Source organism: Filobasidium floriforme (assembly GCF_021052385.1).
Source record: "Filobasidium floriforme strain CBS 6241 chromosome Unknown HD553scaffold_2, whole genome shotgun sequence".
Classification (NCBI taxonomy): Eukaryota; Fungi; Basidiomycota; class Tremellomycetes; order Filobasidiales; family Filobasidiaceae; genus Filobasidium; species Filobasidium floriforme.
This window is the reverse complement of record NW_025763623.1, coordinates 789,559-804,421: the sequence shown is the minus strand read 5'-3', so window position 1 is coordinate 804,421 and position 14,863 is coordinate 789,559. Positions and strand designations below refer to the sequence as shown.

Below are 14,863 nucleotides of genomic sequence, written 5' to 3'. Positions count from 1 at the left end.
AGTCAGCTCAGCAGATCTGCTAGCCCCTTGTTAGTCAGGCGGCGATACCTTCTCCCGATCCAAAGCTCTGGCAATAGTGTTGTGCCTGAAACACAAATCGCACAAGCGCGAAAGCGATTGTCTCGGAATGTTCACCGCCAATTCCGCCAACTCAGTGACGATGGACAACAACGCGACCAACGACCAATATTGAAACCACGTCATGGCAGCAAATCGAGAGGGGAAACATATTGATTGTTATGGTATTCCCCCAGCCATCCCGCAAACGGTCATAGGAACCGCCGCAAAGAAAAAACAAGAGGGCGAAGAGTAGGATAACAGACGCCTGCAAAACGTCCCTTGACAGCGTCTCATCTCCCTGCTCCTTCTCCCTCTCCATCCCGGTCGTCTCTCGTACAGTGCATCCCTTCTCCATCACAACTCGGTACGGCCAAAAAGAAAATCCACGACATCTCGCGTTTAAGCGGAAGCCTTCTTCTCCTTGGCGTAAGCCTTGCGGACCTATCAGACGGAAATCATATTGTCAGTACGGCTTCATCGTCGCTGACTCATCCGATCTGCATGAACTCACGAGATCCCTCCTCTGCCTCTTCAGGAGACCGACCTCGAACCTCTCGAAGTCGGTGCTCTTCTTCCTGGCGTCCCGAGCGGCGAGCTTCTTGGCCCACGACGAAGCCTGCCACTTGTCTCCGACCTGAGACTTTTCGAAAGCCTTCCTGATGACACCGGTACCGGCAGCACGGGGGAGGGCGGGGATGGTGTAGGGGGTGAGGATGAGGTGTCGGTAAGCGATGGCTTGTCGGGGAACCGAAGAGTTGGGTCCGTCAATCAAGGCCTGTAGGATCGAACAGAGTTAGCTCCAACGTTCCACGAAGAACCACAGAGTTGATGCCGCAACCGGAACTCACCCTGTTGTGGTCGATGATCTCGGCGATGACGGCGAGCTTGCCGGCCGAAGGTCCGTCGTTGACCAAAACGACACGTCCGACCTCGACGAAACGCTTGAAGGTAGAGGGGGCTTGAGCCTGGACAAGCGAGACCAGATAGAGTTCTCGTCAGTAAGATGAGCTTGTTATAGCAGAGTATCCACAGGTAGGAGGGTAGAGATGGGACGGATGAAAGAAGGGTATCGGGAAGAAGAGATGAAATGGAGGACGCAGTTAAAAGGAGTTCGTCGTGCTGAGCAATAGGGCAATAGACAGAGTTGATGTCGTGTCGTGTTTGTAGTCCCCTGATCCGTCTTCTTCGTGCTGTCGATGTTGGCGCAGGCCGAGTTGGTAGATCAGGCCCTTGTCTCGTCCAGATGGTCGTCGAACGAGATCCTTCTCCTTGCAGAGTGCAGCTAATAACAGTCGAAATTTCGACTTCGTAATTGTCGAAATCGATCCGATGTCGAGCAATCTGCATACAGAGTCTGTGGTGTTCACGATCATGCTATCTGATCGATGTTGTCGGTGACTAAGGTCCCTGTTTCTGACCGGTCCCTTCATTCCTTCATTCCTGGCTCGTCGAGTTAACATGTTCCGTCGTGTTCTTGTCCACTGTCGTCTTTGTGCGAATTCCTCCTATATTGCCCTATTGCATCGACGAACACCTCCTTTTCCTTGCGAAACCTCCATCTCGAACTCTCTTGCTCTTCCCCCTCTCCCATCCTATCCCATCTGTCCTTCTCCATGTCGTCCTGCTTCGACCAGCTCCCGAAACTCACGGGGGCCATCTCGATCGTCCTCTAAAAGTCTATCTGTATGTAGGTGGGTGGGGGGTTGGTGGTGGCTGAACGAAAGAGAGACGGGAGGTCTGCGAAGTAGGTCGTCTCGTTTGAAGGAGTAGGAGGTCAACTTCGAGAGAGAGGCGGGTCCTCCACGGTGCCGGCCGCTGAGCCAACACGCTCAGAGCCCACACACACAGACAGAGAGAGAGACAGATGCTGTTGCTAGGCGATGGTGAGGGGGCGACGTGCACACAGCGAGAGGCAGGAAGGGCTCTCGTTCGGCTTCACCCGCGAATCGTTCCAACGAGTAGAAGCGGACGACGATTCAAAAGGAAAGCGCACGAGACGCGAGACCAGTAAGCGCAAAAGTTTTTGGATCGCTCTAGCCAGTAAAACCGATTCAACGCGATCGACGCCTTTACGTCAGCTGTGCCGTACTTATTGCCGGCATGCTTTTAGACGTGCGTCGCCCTTGCGTTCGTCGAGCTATTCACAAGGATAGCGATATGGCGAGTAATGCACAGACTTGCTAGCATGAGTGTCACAGACATCCAGACAGAAGCTAACGACGCGATCGGGATGGTGGTTCGACCTGAAGATAATCGTGCGCTCGAACGCCTGCGGGTTGCATTGCTCTAACCAGCAATCGAGTGGCACATGCCATGAGATAGATGGCCAGCCCGTATATGCCTTACACATTGACTGGGTCCTGATAGCATGCATCGCCGTCACTGAACCGTCGTGTCCCCCTCGACCTCGACAGCTGCATGTCTCTCCTGACACCGTTCACATTGCAACCCCTGCCAGACAGGATGAAAGATTATAGCGCGGTAGAACATCCTTGAACACTCGAAGTTCAGACAGGTGATGCAAACCACGCAGCCGCTGAAACCTCGGCCGGCCGGCGCGGTTAGGGTTTCTTTGCCAAGGAGTCTTCGGTCCCCCCGCCCCCGGCCCTCGGTTCACTAGCGCGCGGGACGGGGCTGTGTTCTGCTTTTCTTTTCGGTGGAATCGTGATGATCGCAGATTCGTGATGGATCGATCGAAACGAGAACGAAGGGCGATATTTCTTCTGTCTCAGGACCGAGATAGATGGAAGGTCTCGAAGTCTCGTAGAAAGGCAACATGTGGGGTACGGATTGGGCCGTGGGGAGGAAGAAGAACAAGGCGCATGATGTTCGATGTCGATCAGGATCTTCGTGTATTTGCAGTCTGGTTCTTTTCGATGCACCGGTCAAAATCATAGCCTACGCTCTGCAGCATGTTGGCGCCGCTCCGCTCGTATAGCACGAACAAGCGTAGCAGCCTCTGGCCTCTGGGGCCGGGCTGGGTGGTTGGGTGGTTGGGCTTGATTTCGTCCGGTGTGTACCGGTATGAGGCGGTGTGATGAGAGTGGTTCCTAGTAGACTCCCGTGTCATCATTGCGCGGCCTCAGCACCGCCTCTCTTTCTCTTCGCTCACCAACGCCGGCTCGCTCTCGGTGGTGGTGGGATGCCATGCGTGAGGGTGGCATATGGGCGCTGTGGACGATGTGTGACGTTTGTGTTTGATGTGCCTCCGGTTTTGTGCCCAGCATTCCCGCGCTGTTTTGTTTACCGAGCGGGAAAAAAAGCCAACCTCCGCCCTCGCCGCCCTTGCCCAGAACGAATTCGATCATATACTACTCTCTACCACGACCGTCTCCCCCTCTCCTCACCCACACAGCACACGGACTCTTCCTTCCGTCATATAGCCTCTGGCCTCTCTATCTATCTCTTACGATCGCTTGGTATATACACGAATACGGACCGCCCCTGCCGTCGCGACGAACACATCGCCTCGATCGGGACACGCCAAGACAGGTCGACATCAGCAACACGATCACAACAATACACGCAGACTCGACCTCGCCATTCGCCCATTGATCCATTGACAACCTACTACTTTAACAACGACGACACACAACGACAAGTAGCACTCTGCATTAAACTCGGGACGAGCTTGATTCTTTGATTTCTTTCGACTGAAACGACAACCTCTGCAGCTGAATCTCGAGAGCTAGGATAATACGAGAACGACAACATCCTTTCACCTTTTACAGCCAACGACTAGCTTGATCTCGCCTTTCCCTGATCCTACTACAAAGCCAACCTCGGCAATCTCACTCTGACGATCGTCTGGGAGACCAAATTCCCTCCTGGACTACCCATCACACAATCACATATTGATTTGATCGAACGACAGCACCCTTTCATTCGACCGAACGATGCCTTCGCCCAATCCCAACGCTCAGGCTCCCGAGCCGGATTACGTCGAGCTTCCCACGAGGGATACCTCTGGCCTCGAGTCGCCTGCACTGTGAGTGATACCTCGTATCGTCCTGTTTGGCAATCGTGTAAAGGACTCTCAAACTGACCTCGTTCGTATGCTCCTGCCTTTCCTTTCACCGTTTCACTCGATCTGCCATTTCGCCTCTTCCCAAACCCGTAGCGGCGGCCCTGAAACCCCTCGTATGGACTCGCCAGGTTTCAACAGCAACACCTTTTCCTCCCCCTCGGCTCAAGACCCGTTATACCGTCCACCCTTCTCACCTCCCGCCGGTATGGGCGCGCCGAGGGACTCGTTCATGGCGCCCGCTCCCAGTTTCATGAGTATGGGGAGGAACAGTCGTCACGATTCGTATACCAGTTTCGACAGCGGCAAGGGGTTCGCTGCTGGAGAGATCGACAAGCGGGGAAGTTATGCCAGTGGTGTGAGTCTGCGATGAGAGCGAACGTTGCGGGGCAGAAAAGCGAGATCGCTGATACGACGAGCTCGTTGTTCTTGACTCGACTCTATAGCTCACTGCAGAAGACCAGCGTCGAACGTCCGTCCTGGGAGCTTCGCCTTTGGCTGCCGGAGCCGGTCTTGCGGCTGGTGCGTCTGCCGCCGATGCCAACGACAGCGTCCCGAATCTCGGATGGAGGACCGACCCCCAGGGTGAAGAAGCCCTTGCCGAGAAACCTAGATGGATGGGAGGAGCCGGAGCTGCCGGAGGGAAAAAGAAAAAGTGGTGGATCATTGGAATCGTCGCTGGTGTCGTCGTCATCGGGTTGGGCGTCGGACTCGGTGTCGGCCTGAACAACAAGCTGAACAAGTCGGACACTCACGTCCCTATCGTCGAGGTCATCGGAGGATCCACGACGACGAGGATGGTGCCCACCTCGACCTCGTCGTCTGCCGCTGCCGAACCCACACCGACGGGCCCCATCCGAGGTGGAAACGGTTCCCTCGTCAAGCTGACCAACGGTACCGAGATCACCTATGTCAACCGACATGGCGGCACCTGGGCTTACGACCCGACGAACCCGCTCTTGAACGACGCTCAACCCAACAATTGGACCCGACCTCTGAACCAGACGTGGGACTGGGACCAGATCATCCACGGTGTCAACGTCGGAGGGTGGTTTGTTACGGAGCCCTTCATTGTTCCCGGTCTGTACGAGGACTTCCCTACCGGACCCGCCGGAAAATCGGTCGACGAGTACACCTTGACCCGAAACATGGGTGACAAGGTCGAAGAGGCCATGACGAGGCATTACGAGACGTTCATAACCGAGGTCGATTTCATGAACATGGCCGCGGCCGGTTTGACCTGGGTCAGGATTCCCATCGGTTTCTGGGCGCTCGAGACGCAACCGGGCGAGCCTTTCCTCCAGGGCGTCGCTTGGAAGTACATCGTTCAGGCGCTCGGATGGTGCCGCAAGTACGGTCTGCGAGTCAATTTGGACCTCCACGCTGCCGCCGGATCGCAGAACGGGTGGAATCACAGCGGACATCTTGGTGTTGCCAATTGGATGAAGGGTACGATGGGTCTCGCCAACTTGCAGAGGTCGCTCGACACCATCCAGGCCTTGCTCGAATTCATCATGCAGCCCGAATGGAAGGATGTCGTGCCCATGTTTGGTATCCTCAACGAGCCCAGGGTCGCAGATGTCTCGCACGGCAACCTTGGATCCTTGTGAGTAATCGCATAAGCACTTGTCTGGCGCTTCTCGCTGATTTTCCCATGGACTTGCAGCTACTTGCACATGCACGAACGATTCCGAAACCTCACCGGCGTCGGTGAAGGTAACGGTCCCATTCTCTCGGTCTTTGAAGGGTTCGAGGGTGCCGACAAGTGGTACGGTTTCGCCCAGGGAGGAGATGGTACCGGTCCCGACAGGATGATGTTGGACGTCCACCAGTACACCGTCTTCCAGATGCCTCAGGACACCCGACCCGTCATGGAAATCGCCAACAAGGGATGCGAATGGTGGTACGACTCCACTCGAAACACCACCAACCGATTCGGATTGTACAACACTGGTGAATGGTCTTTGGCTTGGAACGAGTGCGTAGACCCATTGTCATTCTCTATCTGCTCATGGGACTTCCGAGCTAACTTGATGACTCTCGACAGCTGCGGTCAATGGGTCAACGAAGTCGACGGTGGAACTCGATGGGAAGGAACCCACAAAGACAACCCTGACGGCATCGTCTATGGAAGCTGTGAAGAGTGGATGCGACCTGAACAGTGGAACTCGACCGTCATCGCCGCCTTGAAGAACACCTATCTCGCAGGTGTCGATGCCTTGCAGAGCAACTTTTTCTGGACCTGGAACATTGGGTCGACCAGCCGATACGAGAACCCCGCACCCTTCTGGTCGTACAAGCTCGGTCTTCAGATGGGCTGGATCCCCGACGACCCTAGAGAGGCTGAAGGCCACTGCCAACGTGTTGCCAACAAGGTGCCTCAGGTCACTTTCACCGGGTACCAGCCCTTTATGACGGGCGGTGTCGGTGCCGGAGAGGTCCCCGCGTCCGCCTCGGTCGAGTACCCCTGGCCTTTGACGTCGATGGAACCCAGCTTTGTGGCGACCGACATGTCCAGGCTGTACCAGTACACACGGACCGGACCTCCTCTTTCGCCTCCATCGCTCGCTCCCTCGTACAGCGCTCTTCCCAGCAACGTCAGCTCGGCCATGGCTCCTACGACCACCTATGCTGCGGTACCTGCATTCGCTACGGTCTCTGGCTGTTCATACCCGCCCATCTACTCGGCTCACGACTTGTCTTTGCCCGCCACTTCTGCTTGTGGAGCCGGTCAACCTTCTGCGGAGGCCTATTACAAGCGAGCTGTGATCACACCTGCGCCGAGGGCGTAGGATCGATACGGTCGCCACGATCTTTACGGACACTCAACAATATATGATGTATTTGTACCCTCAATTTACGACCCCGCCTGCCCATTTGAGACCTTCCCTTGTGTGACAACGACGTATAATATGGCTTCATCCTTTCGAACCCGTGGCGCGGTTACAGAGGAACTGAAAGCTTCGATGTGGCTTGCGGCCCCGTAGATATATCGGTAGACAGGTTCCCTTGTGCCCGACCTCGTGGGATCTCGGAACAAACATTCCGATGTGACCTGGATGTGACACCCAAACGAAGGCTTCGGCTGAGGGGGCTTCGGATTAAGGTCCGCGTGTGCTCGGCCACCTCCACGAGGTCTGATCCCAGCAGCTTCCCCGGTTGATAGGAAGCTGAGATGACCTTTTTTCTCCCGTGAACGTCTCAGAAAAGCCACCGTCACCACCCGATGCGTACGAATGTCTCTCCCTGGCACGCGTCATCTCGTGAAACGCCAAAAGTTCCACATCTCACGACTCGTCGTCAGGTTACAGTCGGAGCGACGTTTTCAGCTCAAGCACAATGTTATATAGCGTGCAGCTGCAAGGCTATGTAGACGAAACGTATGCGATACGGTTTTCCGGCAACGAAGTTGCGCAATTATGCACCCGACTCTAGCGCTTCTTCTCGCGAGTGCTCTCGGATGGTTGCCTATCTTCGTTACAGCTAGTGTTGGCGATTGCTTAGCTAGCCTAACTTTCGATCAGGCGGCTGGCGATCAGCTTCAACTGTCGCAGGGCAATTTCCGTCCGGGATTCTCGTACAACGCAGCACGTGAGCATCGCACGGTTGACTGACACGGTCTAAGGGAGTGTTCGCGACTAAAGACCTTGCAAGCAGTTTGTTCCTCAGCTTATTACCTTTCGGTCGATCTGGTGAGCGAGTCCGGAAGACGACAATTGGACTGCGCATCGTGAGCCTCCGGTTACAGGTCAGAACCGTATCACAAGGTTTACACAGCTGGCTTCGTCAGGTCGTCGCCTTTCGTTGCCGGGACTGGAAGCCGAAAATTCACGATCAACTGCGATCAATCTGGGTAAGCAAGGATAAACGGAGGGACCGGTATATCTTCTAATGACGGTCAACGTTATTGGCTTCCGACCTTTCGGCTTACTTGTAGACCTATCTCGAGCGGTCGCTATTACTTCGATCTGTCACTAGCTCCTAGACAGTTGTCCCTTCTCGGTAAAGCTTCGCTAAGGACGACTTCTTACCAAGTGAGTCTTGCAAGGGACTTATCAGGTGGCGCACAGCGACCGAGTCTGACACGAACCCCTTACTCCACGCCTGAGTAGATCGGCACGGACGAGAGCGATCCTGTGGCCTGTGCCAAATCGTTTCAAATTCCTGCGCTGGGCGCCTCGTTGTTACAATCGCTCTTATCGAAATTGAATCTGGGAGCAAGCTGGTCTTCAAAATGTGAGCTTCCTTTTCGGGCAGTCTATTTGCAAACGAGATTGATCGATGGCTTCTGCTCTAGATTGCCGGTCTGACTATCAGGTAGTATTGAAGATCGTTGACCAGGTGACCGCGCAATCATACGTTTGCTCCAAGTAATTCTCGATCGAAGAGACACAAAGTGCAAGCCTTGATGCTGATGATGAGACCTTCAGAGTTGCACTAGATCCCTTAGGAACCGGGACTGTGGCATGCTTAGGTTTGCCTTTGTGAGCGCTTCGTACGACATGCGATCGCGACGAGAGCTCACCTTCGCTGTAAACAAGGCTGGGCCTTGTCCCGCAGAGACGATGTAAGCTTTCAATCGATGAATTCATACACTACGATAGCTAAACTGAGTCCCTTCAAACGCCAGACAATGTCGTTGGGATCCTCACGGACGCGCTTGGAGTCGATTACGTTCTGGATACCATATCATCACTTGCGGACACACTGGCACCAACCGTGACGATACCCTTGATATCGTCGATCGTTGCGTTGCCATCCGCCACCCTTGTAGAGGTCTACGCAGGAGCGCAAGCCTGTGCCAACTCACTGAACTGGACTGAGATGGAAACTAAATTGCAAACCGAGGGAAGGCTGTTCTTCATACCGTCCTTTTTGCAGGGCAGATCGCAACTGTCAACAATGTAAGTCTGGAAGGTTCATCGGGCTAATCCCAGTTACTGATATGATGTACAATGCCTCAGGATTACGTATGGACAGACCTGTAACGGTTACACGATCATCACAACCCTCAACTGGCCCACGGGGTCTGCCAAAGAGTGCACTCAGTAAGTCCGGTCGATGCGCATTGAACAAATCCGGCTTACAGGTTTACTCGAGCAGAATCAGAGGGAATCAGGTTGGCGGACGGGCTGCCGTCACTTGCGGATCGAGGTAAGCCAGAATCGTTCGCATCTCCTACCAACCAGGTTTGACCTGTTGATCTTTCAGCAACAAATTTGCTATGGGGAAGGGCTGTGAGTAACCGAATGATCACGAAAAGACCCTATCGACTGATGTAGAGAAAGGCTGTTCCACTAGACTATTTTACGGCCCTGGTGACAGACCAACCGAATAGGCGTCGCAATATGCAAGTCATTCGAAGAGAGTCGGCCGAGGTGGACTCTCCTGAGTTCGAAGTCACGTACGCTGCGACGACGAGCGACCCGGCGAGGCGTAGACGTTGGATTGATCCTGCCATTGGTGCGGCGGCTTTTAACGCTCACCATTGTAAGGAAGGCTATACCGCCTGTCTCCGACGCGGATCGTTGAAGGGTTTCCATGTGAGTAGTCGCTGTCTCAAATCTTATTGACCGCTCGCACTCATTCTCGTCTTCCTAGTGCATCGACATCGGCTCCGATCTGGAAAATTGTGGCGCTTGCCCAGACAGCCCGTCTAGCCGTGACTGTGGCGAGATTCCAGGAGTGGCAGAAGTAGCGTGTGTGGAGGGAAGATGTCGAGGTGAGGCTGAACACTGGTGGTCAGGCAATGCAACACAAAGGCTAATGACGTTCAGTTACGTGCAGTGGTACAATGCGAGCGAGGCTTTCAACCATCGATAAGCGGAACAGAGTGTATCAAGAACGGACGAGCGCATCATCGGGCTGCCTCTCGTACTGCATTCTGGAAAAGTAGCCTCGAATGATATATTCAGATGGCGTTGAAGTAATCTATAAGCGGCGATCTTGTATAACAAATCTGGGTGACCCAGCGGGGTTTATTTATTCTTGGCTTAGAGCGTTTTGTAACTGTAAAAGTCACACATCTCCTCCATAATAGCATATACGTATCCTCAACGTGTCGGACTGCTATGACAGAGGCTTAAGTCCGAATTCATTGCCATTTCTGGACAAGGTTCAGAGCGCTCAAAGTTACGTGCTATAATCACGAAAGATTTGGTTATGAGCTTGCAGCGCGATGATAGCGTGATAAGCCACAGAGTCTATGGAGGCAATCGGTGGGGCAAGATGATACAAGTTGATGTGTGATTAACACCATCGATTACGATTTATATTTGAAAGGATGGTATGGACCCAGAGATTGCGCTATAAGATTGTGTAATATGACATTCATGACCATCATTTCATAGAGCGTGACTAAGTGAACGCCTCTGACAAGTACGAGAACTGGGAATGCGACATCGCAATTGAATTCAGCCATTGGAGGGCGCACGGAACTATTGCGGACGAGATTCAAGTACGGTATCTCGGACGCTGTTACGTTTCTACGTCTCACATACTGTTGAGATCCTTGATATAAATGACGACACCACAGACTCGCCATCGGTGCGTGATGTCGCGTCGCTCTCATCCCACGCGATAGTGTTGGGTGTACCTTTGATAAACCCTCGCTCCCCCTCCTGATGACCCAAGATGACTGGATGTTCTCAGGGTAGTCGCCTGATGTTGAATCTAGAGTATGAAAGGAAGTAGAGCCGGAAGTGCTTGTTGCGAGGCCTATATATACCAGGCCAGATGGAAACGGGTTCGAGGGAACGCTTGTCACCGGAACCGACTGATACGCAAACCATACAAGCATACTGCTGCCTGACCAGTCTACCCATCGGTTCACCATACAAATGAATTACACTAGAACCTGTTTCGCTATCGAGAGCAACGCGCTGCAAGCTTCGATTGATAAGCCTCCCGTTAGCAGTGAGGACTGGGGAAGCGCGACGAAGCAGGTCGAGAAACTCGTATCTGATCCTCTCGATGGGTCTGACCCGTGTGGCATGTACGGCAAGATGTGGCTATCGACCACAAGAATCATCTCAGCCCACGCACAGGAATCGAAATCAAGGAGTTGGCGCAGATTTTCAAGTCAATCAACCGCGGCCCAGCGATGGGAATTTTTGATCCAGTACATGGCGAGAGCCTATGAGATCTCATTGTTCGCACGCATGGCCTGGCAGCTGTCTGATATCTTGAGCCAGGACCCAGTCGGGCACAAGATATGGCTACTTACTTTCTCGCAATTTGTGAAAACCTCACACGTAGCTCAGCATCTCTCGTTGAAAGGTTGCGAACGCGCTGACCTTCACATGCTGCAGCAGAGGTTGGAGCTGTCGAACCTTCTTGAAGCAGCTCTTCGAGTGCCTTACTTGCGAGAGGACTACAGGGCCCGGGCAGATGAACTGCAAGAGTTTTGTATCGGCTTCCGGAAGCAGGGCTTTTCGCCCTTGGAAGAACCTGAGAGAGGAGACGGCCATTTGAGTTCGGCGCATAGTCGCACTGGCAGCCGTTATACTCTCGAGATTGCCTGGAACTCAAGGTGGCTCGGGAGCTTCTCCGCCACAAACACGAGAAGTCAGCTGGGAGTACCGACAAGCACTGGACATGGGACAGAAGATACGGGCAACAGGACACGCAGCACGGTCAGTTTGCCGCACTCGACAGGACCTGCTCCCACAGAGCGTTGAGCTTGCATTGGTTGACGATTATGGCCTTGGGATATGTCCGTGTCACAATTACGATGTATCGCACATTGAGATCAGATAGCTTTCTCGTGCATGTATATCATATACTTTCTCCGCCGGTCCGTTGTTCGAAGTATTTCTATGATGTCCAGATCCTGTACAGTAGCCGAATCAGAATAAAACCGTAACTGCATGTCATCAATCCCTAAAGCCGTCCGCAAGCGCTTTTCGTGGCTGTTCATCGTAGGGACGAGGGGGGGCAATATAGAATTTGCTTCCGCAGAAGTAAGGGTACGATGTACGACATCCGAGCAGCTAGCAGATAGGGATGTTTCCTACTCTAGGATGGTTGTACAACGTTATCTATTCACTAGCAGGCAAGGTGTCGACTTAAGCTCAAGTAGGTCGAAGCACAGCAATAACTATGGAACTAGGTCACATCACCTCCTTGACAACCTCCGGAACGGTCGGCTCCCGATTCGTCACCCAAGACGAGCTGGACGATGCCAAAAAGGCCAAGGAGGATGAATGGAAGGCAGCTTACGAGAGGTAAGTCGATTTGGCTGATCGCGGTAGAGGTAAGAGCTGAAAGATCTTGCGGAACACCAAGGTTGGGTCAGGAACCCCCACCTATGCCAGAGGAGCAGGAGTATGATCCCCGATCCTTGTTCGAGGTAAGGTTCTTTTACCCCTCGGACTAGAACAGCGGGTTGAACCCATCTTGGTACCGGCAGAAACTATCCTCCCAGAAGGAGATCAAGAAGGAAGAATGGGACGACAAGATGAGGATGGCGAACCAATGGAGAGGATTAGAAGCAGATGAGATTGCTTTCTTGCGAGACGCCGCCGATGAGCAGAAGGAAAAGGAACGTTCGATCAAGCGGCAGGAAATGGAAGAGCTGGCGGCGTTCAAGTGAGTGATGATGCCTCGCCATGGCCGCAAGTGTGGTACAGGACTGACAGAGTCGACTTGAAAAGGATGAGACAGGTACAGACGCAGAACGCAATGCCGGGCCCCTCTACCTCTCCTTCTCAGCCGACGAGCTCATCATCTGCTAGCAAGCCCACCGCAAAACCTGCAGCACCAGCCAAAAAAGGAGTCAAAGGTCTATTGAGGGGGGTTGTAGTCAAGAAGAAGGACTCAACAGCCAAGCCTCCGATACCGGCCTCTCCCTCCCCTACGTCCGAATCACCAGCCAAGCCGATCGAGTCTGTCGAACCACCCGTCTCTCCTCCTTCAACGCCCCCAGTACAGACTGTTGCGACCGTAACACCTGCGAAACCCTTGCCGGTCCGTATTGGTTTCGCGGCGGCCAATGAGGCACCTAAACGAAAACGTATCGGTCTAGCGACTGACTATGGGAGCAGTAGCGATGAGGCATCGGCGGACGAGGCCGAGGCAGACTCGAAGAAGCAGAAGACAAATACATGAGCCCCTAAGGCGCTTCTGTTCGTGTCATGCATTGCAAATGTCCTTATACAACTATACCCTCGAAACCTCTTCTTAGAGCTTTGCGGCCATTGGGTTCTTGGCGACCTTGCTGTGGGTTCCCGAAGCGATGAGCTTGCCGGTGGAAGCATCGACAATCTGCAAAGTCTCGATGATCGATTAGATGGGTGTGATTTCTGCTGTTCAGAGCGGCCAAGCTCACCTGGCATCGCATGTTGGCTACCGAACGGCCCACGTTGAGTGTCTCGGAGATGATCTTGAGCTTGGTACCTCTGTCCCCGGCGAGATCGCAGTCAGCTCACAATAGGCCGAGACTCACAGATAGCCCGAACTTACAACGGGGCAGGGGCGTGATACAGGATATTCATATTTTGGCTTAGACCTCCTAATCCCGCCCAGAAGTCGTCCGTGCTTAGCGCCATGAGAGGCAGCGATGTGCAGCTGAAAAGGACGAAACGATGCGGCGATCAGATGGCCATCTGAGCAGTAACAAAGGGAGTACAGGCTCACATGTCGACGAGGTAGGCGGTCGCAGCTCCATGTAGTACCCCGACTGGATTCTAGGGCGATCCAGGATATAATTCAGTCATAAGCATAAGAAGATACGACTTTCAGTACGGCGAAAATAATTCACTTACCAGCCAATCTAGCGAAAACAAAGGCAAATGGCCGTATCAGCGAGAATCTACAAATGCTGTTTTGACATTCAGTAACTCACCTTCCCTCACCGTAGCTTCGACGATGACCGTAGCTTTCCGACGAGGTTTAGCAGATCCTTGACTCCCAGGTTCTTCCTCCAATTGGCAACTGGCAAAGTGCAAGTGGTCCCAGATATTCTTGCCAAATTGGTTGCTCCGGGTCGAGTGCTCTCGCAATGCGGTCTCGACGCGGTTCTGAAAGAATTTGGTGGTCTGTGCGTCAGGCATCAGGATTAATGTGATTCTGAGGTGTTCTATACCAGGAGTTCTGTCTTGTAAGCTCGATAACTTATCGATTATCGATCAAGCCGAAGATGTGATGATGAAATGCGAGTTGCAAGTTGCAAGCTGCATATGATGATCTCACCTGGATCGCGATAGCCGGATTCCCGGGTACATAAACTCCCGATAGTCGGAAGCAAATGCGCCGATGGCCGAAGCGACCGAAACTTACGACGAAGTGTGTTTTACGACGTTGCGATTCGCTCACAGTTCATAGCGGGCTTTGCATCAAGTGATAGTTGGGCCTCGAGGGACATGCATAACCAATGAAGATAATTTTGCTAGTCGTTGAAACAACCTAATGTCACTTTCAACCGAAATGCTTATAGTCCCGTTCTTGAAGCCGATGCCGATGAAACCTATTAAGACGATGAACTCGCATCATCTGCAGCTTGTTCTGGAATGATCTTGCTCCTGATCGACTTGTTTCCTCGTGTCTATTCTCATAATTGCTTTGCGTCTTTATGGCTAACAATCAACGCCCCATTCCTAGGGTCAGATGGTACGCTCTATTTCAAGATCGGGTCACCCTCAAACAGTGCTCAGCGTTCAGGGGTTACCTAACAGGCCGACAATGCTCCAAAACGCAAGGACTTCGATATCGAAGAGAGCACGTTTCGGCCAAGCAGGGATCGGGGCGAGATTGTGGCTGGAGAATAACTAACGCCTGACT

The 14,863-nt window shown here is 53.2% G+C and overlaps 6 protein-coding genes across 6 annotated transcripts; 4 read left to right on the top strand and 2 right to left on the bottom strand.

Moving 5' to 3' along the window:
- Positions 1 to 213: 213 nt before the first annotated feature.
- HD553DRAFT_304433 (putative 60S ribosomal protein L14) lies at positions 214 to 2,029 on the bottom strand. The gene is made up of 4 exons (XM_046179008.1): positions 1,709 to 2,029; positions 909 to 1,025; positions 572 to 835; positions 214 to 501 (listed from the first exon to the last, which is right to left on the bottom strand). Exons 1-4 carry the CDS (start codon positions 1,715 to 1,717, stop codon positions 460 to 462), a joined length of 432 nt encoding a protein of 143 aa, XP_046039672.1. The 5' UTR covers positions 1,718 to 2,029; the 3' UTR covers positions 214 to 459.
- Positions 2,030 to 3,830: 1,801 nt separating this feature from the next.
- On the top strand, positions 3,831 to 7,044 carry HD553DRAFT_98890 (glycoside hydrolase superfamily). Its single transcript, XM_046184649.1, has 5 exons — positions 3,831 to 4,048; positions 4,181 to 4,442; positions 4,531 to 5,690; positions 5,751 to 6,062; positions 6,132 to 7,044. Exons 1-5 carry the CDS (start codon positions 3,957 to 3,959, stop codon positions 6,874 to 6,876), a joined length of 2,571 nt encoding a protein of 856 aa, XP_046039671.1. The 5' UTR covers positions 3,831 to 3,956; the 3' UTR covers positions 6,877 to 7,044.
- Positions 7,045 to 7,431: 387 nt separating this feature from the next.
- HD553DRAFT_98853 (uncharacterized protein) lies at positions 7,432 to 7,900 on the top strand. Its single transcript, XM_046184647.1, has 2 exons — positions 7,432 to 7,675; positions 7,742 to 7,900. The coding sequence occupies exons 1-2, from the start codon at positions 7,504 to 7,506 to the stop codon at positions 7,816 to 7,818; spliced, it is 249 nt and encodes an 82-aa protein (XP_046039670.1). The 5' UTR covers positions 7,432 to 7,503; the 3' UTR covers positions 7,819 to 7,900.
- An 890-nt stretch (positions 7,901 to 8,790) lies between these two features.
- Positions 8,791 to 10,136, top strand: HD553DRAFT_98859 (uncharacterized protein). Its single transcript, XM_046184648.1, has 7 exons — positions 8,791 to 8,988; positions 9,049 to 9,132; positions 9,188 to 9,238; positions 9,296 to 9,321; positions 9,386 to 9,627; positions 9,686 to 9,806; positions 9,872 to 10,136. Exons 1-7 carry the CDS (start codon positions 8,909 to 8,911, stop codon positions 9,988 to 9,990), a joined length of 723 nt encoding a protein of 240 aa, XP_046039669.1. The 5' UTR covers positions 8,791 to 8,908; the 3' UTR covers positions 9,991 to 10,136.
- A 1,884-nt stretch (positions 10,137 to 12,020) lies between these two features.
- Positions 12,021 to 13,199, top strand: HD553DRAFT_304419 (N-terminal domain of NEFA-interacting nuclear protein NIP30-domain-containing protein). The gene is made up of 4 exons (XM_046179007.1): positions 12,021 to 12,309; positions 12,371 to 12,434; positions 12,495 to 12,673; positions 12,739 to 13,199. Exons 1-4 carry the CDS (start codon positions 12,185 to 12,187, stop codon positions 13,190 to 13,192), a joined length of 822 nt encoding a protein of 273 aa, XP_046039668.1. The 5' UTR covers positions 12,021 to 12,184; the 3' UTR covers positions 13,193 to 13,199.
- HD553DRAFT_304416 (HotDog domain-containing protein) lies at positions 13,200 to 14,233 on the bottom strand. The gene is made up of 6 exons (XM_046179006.1): positions 13,929 to 14,233; positions 13,849 to 13,856; positions 13,721 to 13,770; positions 13,547 to 13,651; positions 13,413 to 13,482; positions 13,200 to 13,348 (listed from the first exon to the last, which is right to left on the bottom strand). Exons 1-6 carry the CDS (start codon positions 14,134 to 14,136, stop codon positions 13,265 to 13,267), a joined length of 525 nt encoding a protein of 174 aa, XP_046039667.1. The 5' UTR covers positions 14,137 to 14,233; the 3' UTR covers positions 13,200 to 13,264.
- Between the last annotated feature and the right edge of the window lie 630 nt (positions 14,234 to 14,863).

Bases quoted from the DNA above. Each gene is read 5' to 3' on its own strand.
- HD553DRAFT_304416 (XM_046179006.1), bottom strand. From the start codon at position 14,136: ATGCCTGACGCACAGACCACCAAATTCTTTCAGAACCGCGTCGAGACC. The intron at 13,652-13,720 runs GTGAGCCTGTAC...CGTCCTTTTCAG, and splicing joins ACCGCCTACCTCGTCGACAT to CTGCACATCGCTGCCTCTCA. The intron at 13,349-13,412 runs GTGAGCTTGGCC...GAGACTTTGCAG, and splicing joins TAGCCAACATGCGATGCCAG to ATTGTCGATGCTTCCACCGG.
- HD553DRAFT_98859 (XM_046184648.1), top strand. From the start codon at position 8,909: ATGGAAACTAAATTGCAAACCGAGGGAAGGCTGTTCTTCATACCGTCC. The intron at 9,133-9,187 runs GTAAGTCCGGTC...TTACTCGAGCAG, and splicing joins TCTGCCAAAGAGTGCACTCA to AATCAGAGGGAATCAGGTTG. The intron at 9,322-9,385 runs GTGAGTAACCGA...CTGTTCCACTAG, and splicing joins ATTTGCTATGGGGAAGGGCT to ACTATTTTACGGCCCTGGTG.
- HD553DRAFT_304419 (XM_046179007.1), top strand. From the start codon at position 12,185: ATGGAACTAGGTCACATCACCTCCTTGACAACCTCCGGAACGGTCGGC. The intron at 12,310-12,370 runs GTAAGTCGATTT...CGGAACACCAAG, and splicing joins TGGAAGGCAGCTTACGAGAG to GTTGGGTCAGGAACCCCCAC. The intron at 12,674-12,738 runs GTGAGTGATGAT...CGACTTGAAAAG, and splicing joins GAAGAGCTGGCGGCGTTCAA to GATGAGACAGGTACAGACGC.
- HD553DRAFT_98853 (XM_046184647.1), top strand. From the start codon at position 7,504: ATGCACCCGACTCTAGCGCTTCTTCTCGCGAGTGCTCTCGGATGGTTG. The intron at 7,676-7,741 runs GTGAGCATCGCA...CCTTGCAAGCAG, and splicing joins ATTCTCGTACAACGCAGCAC to TTTGTTCCTCAGCTTATTAC.
- HD553DRAFT_98890 (XM_046184649.1), top strand. From the start codon at position 3,957: ATGCCTTCGCCCAATCCCAACGCTCAGGCTCCCGAGCCGGATTACGTC. The intron at 4,049-4,180 runs GTGAGTGATACC...CCAAACCCGTAG, and splicing joins GGCCTCGAGTCGCCTGCACT to CGGCGGCCCTGAAACCCCTC. The intron at 4,443-4,530 runs GTGAGTCTGCGA...TCGACTCTATAG, and splicing joins GGGGAAGTTATGCCAGTGGT to CTCACTGCAGAAGACCAGCG.
- HD553DRAFT_304433 (XM_046179008.1), bottom strand. The intron at 836-908 runs GTGAGTTCCGGT...TCGATCCTACAG, and splicing joins AGATCATCGACCACAACAGG to GCCTTGATTGACGGACCCAA. The intron at 502-571 runs GTGAGTTCATGC...TCCGTCTGATAG, and splicing joins AGAGGCAGAGGAGGGATCTC to GTCCGCAAGGCTTACGCCAA.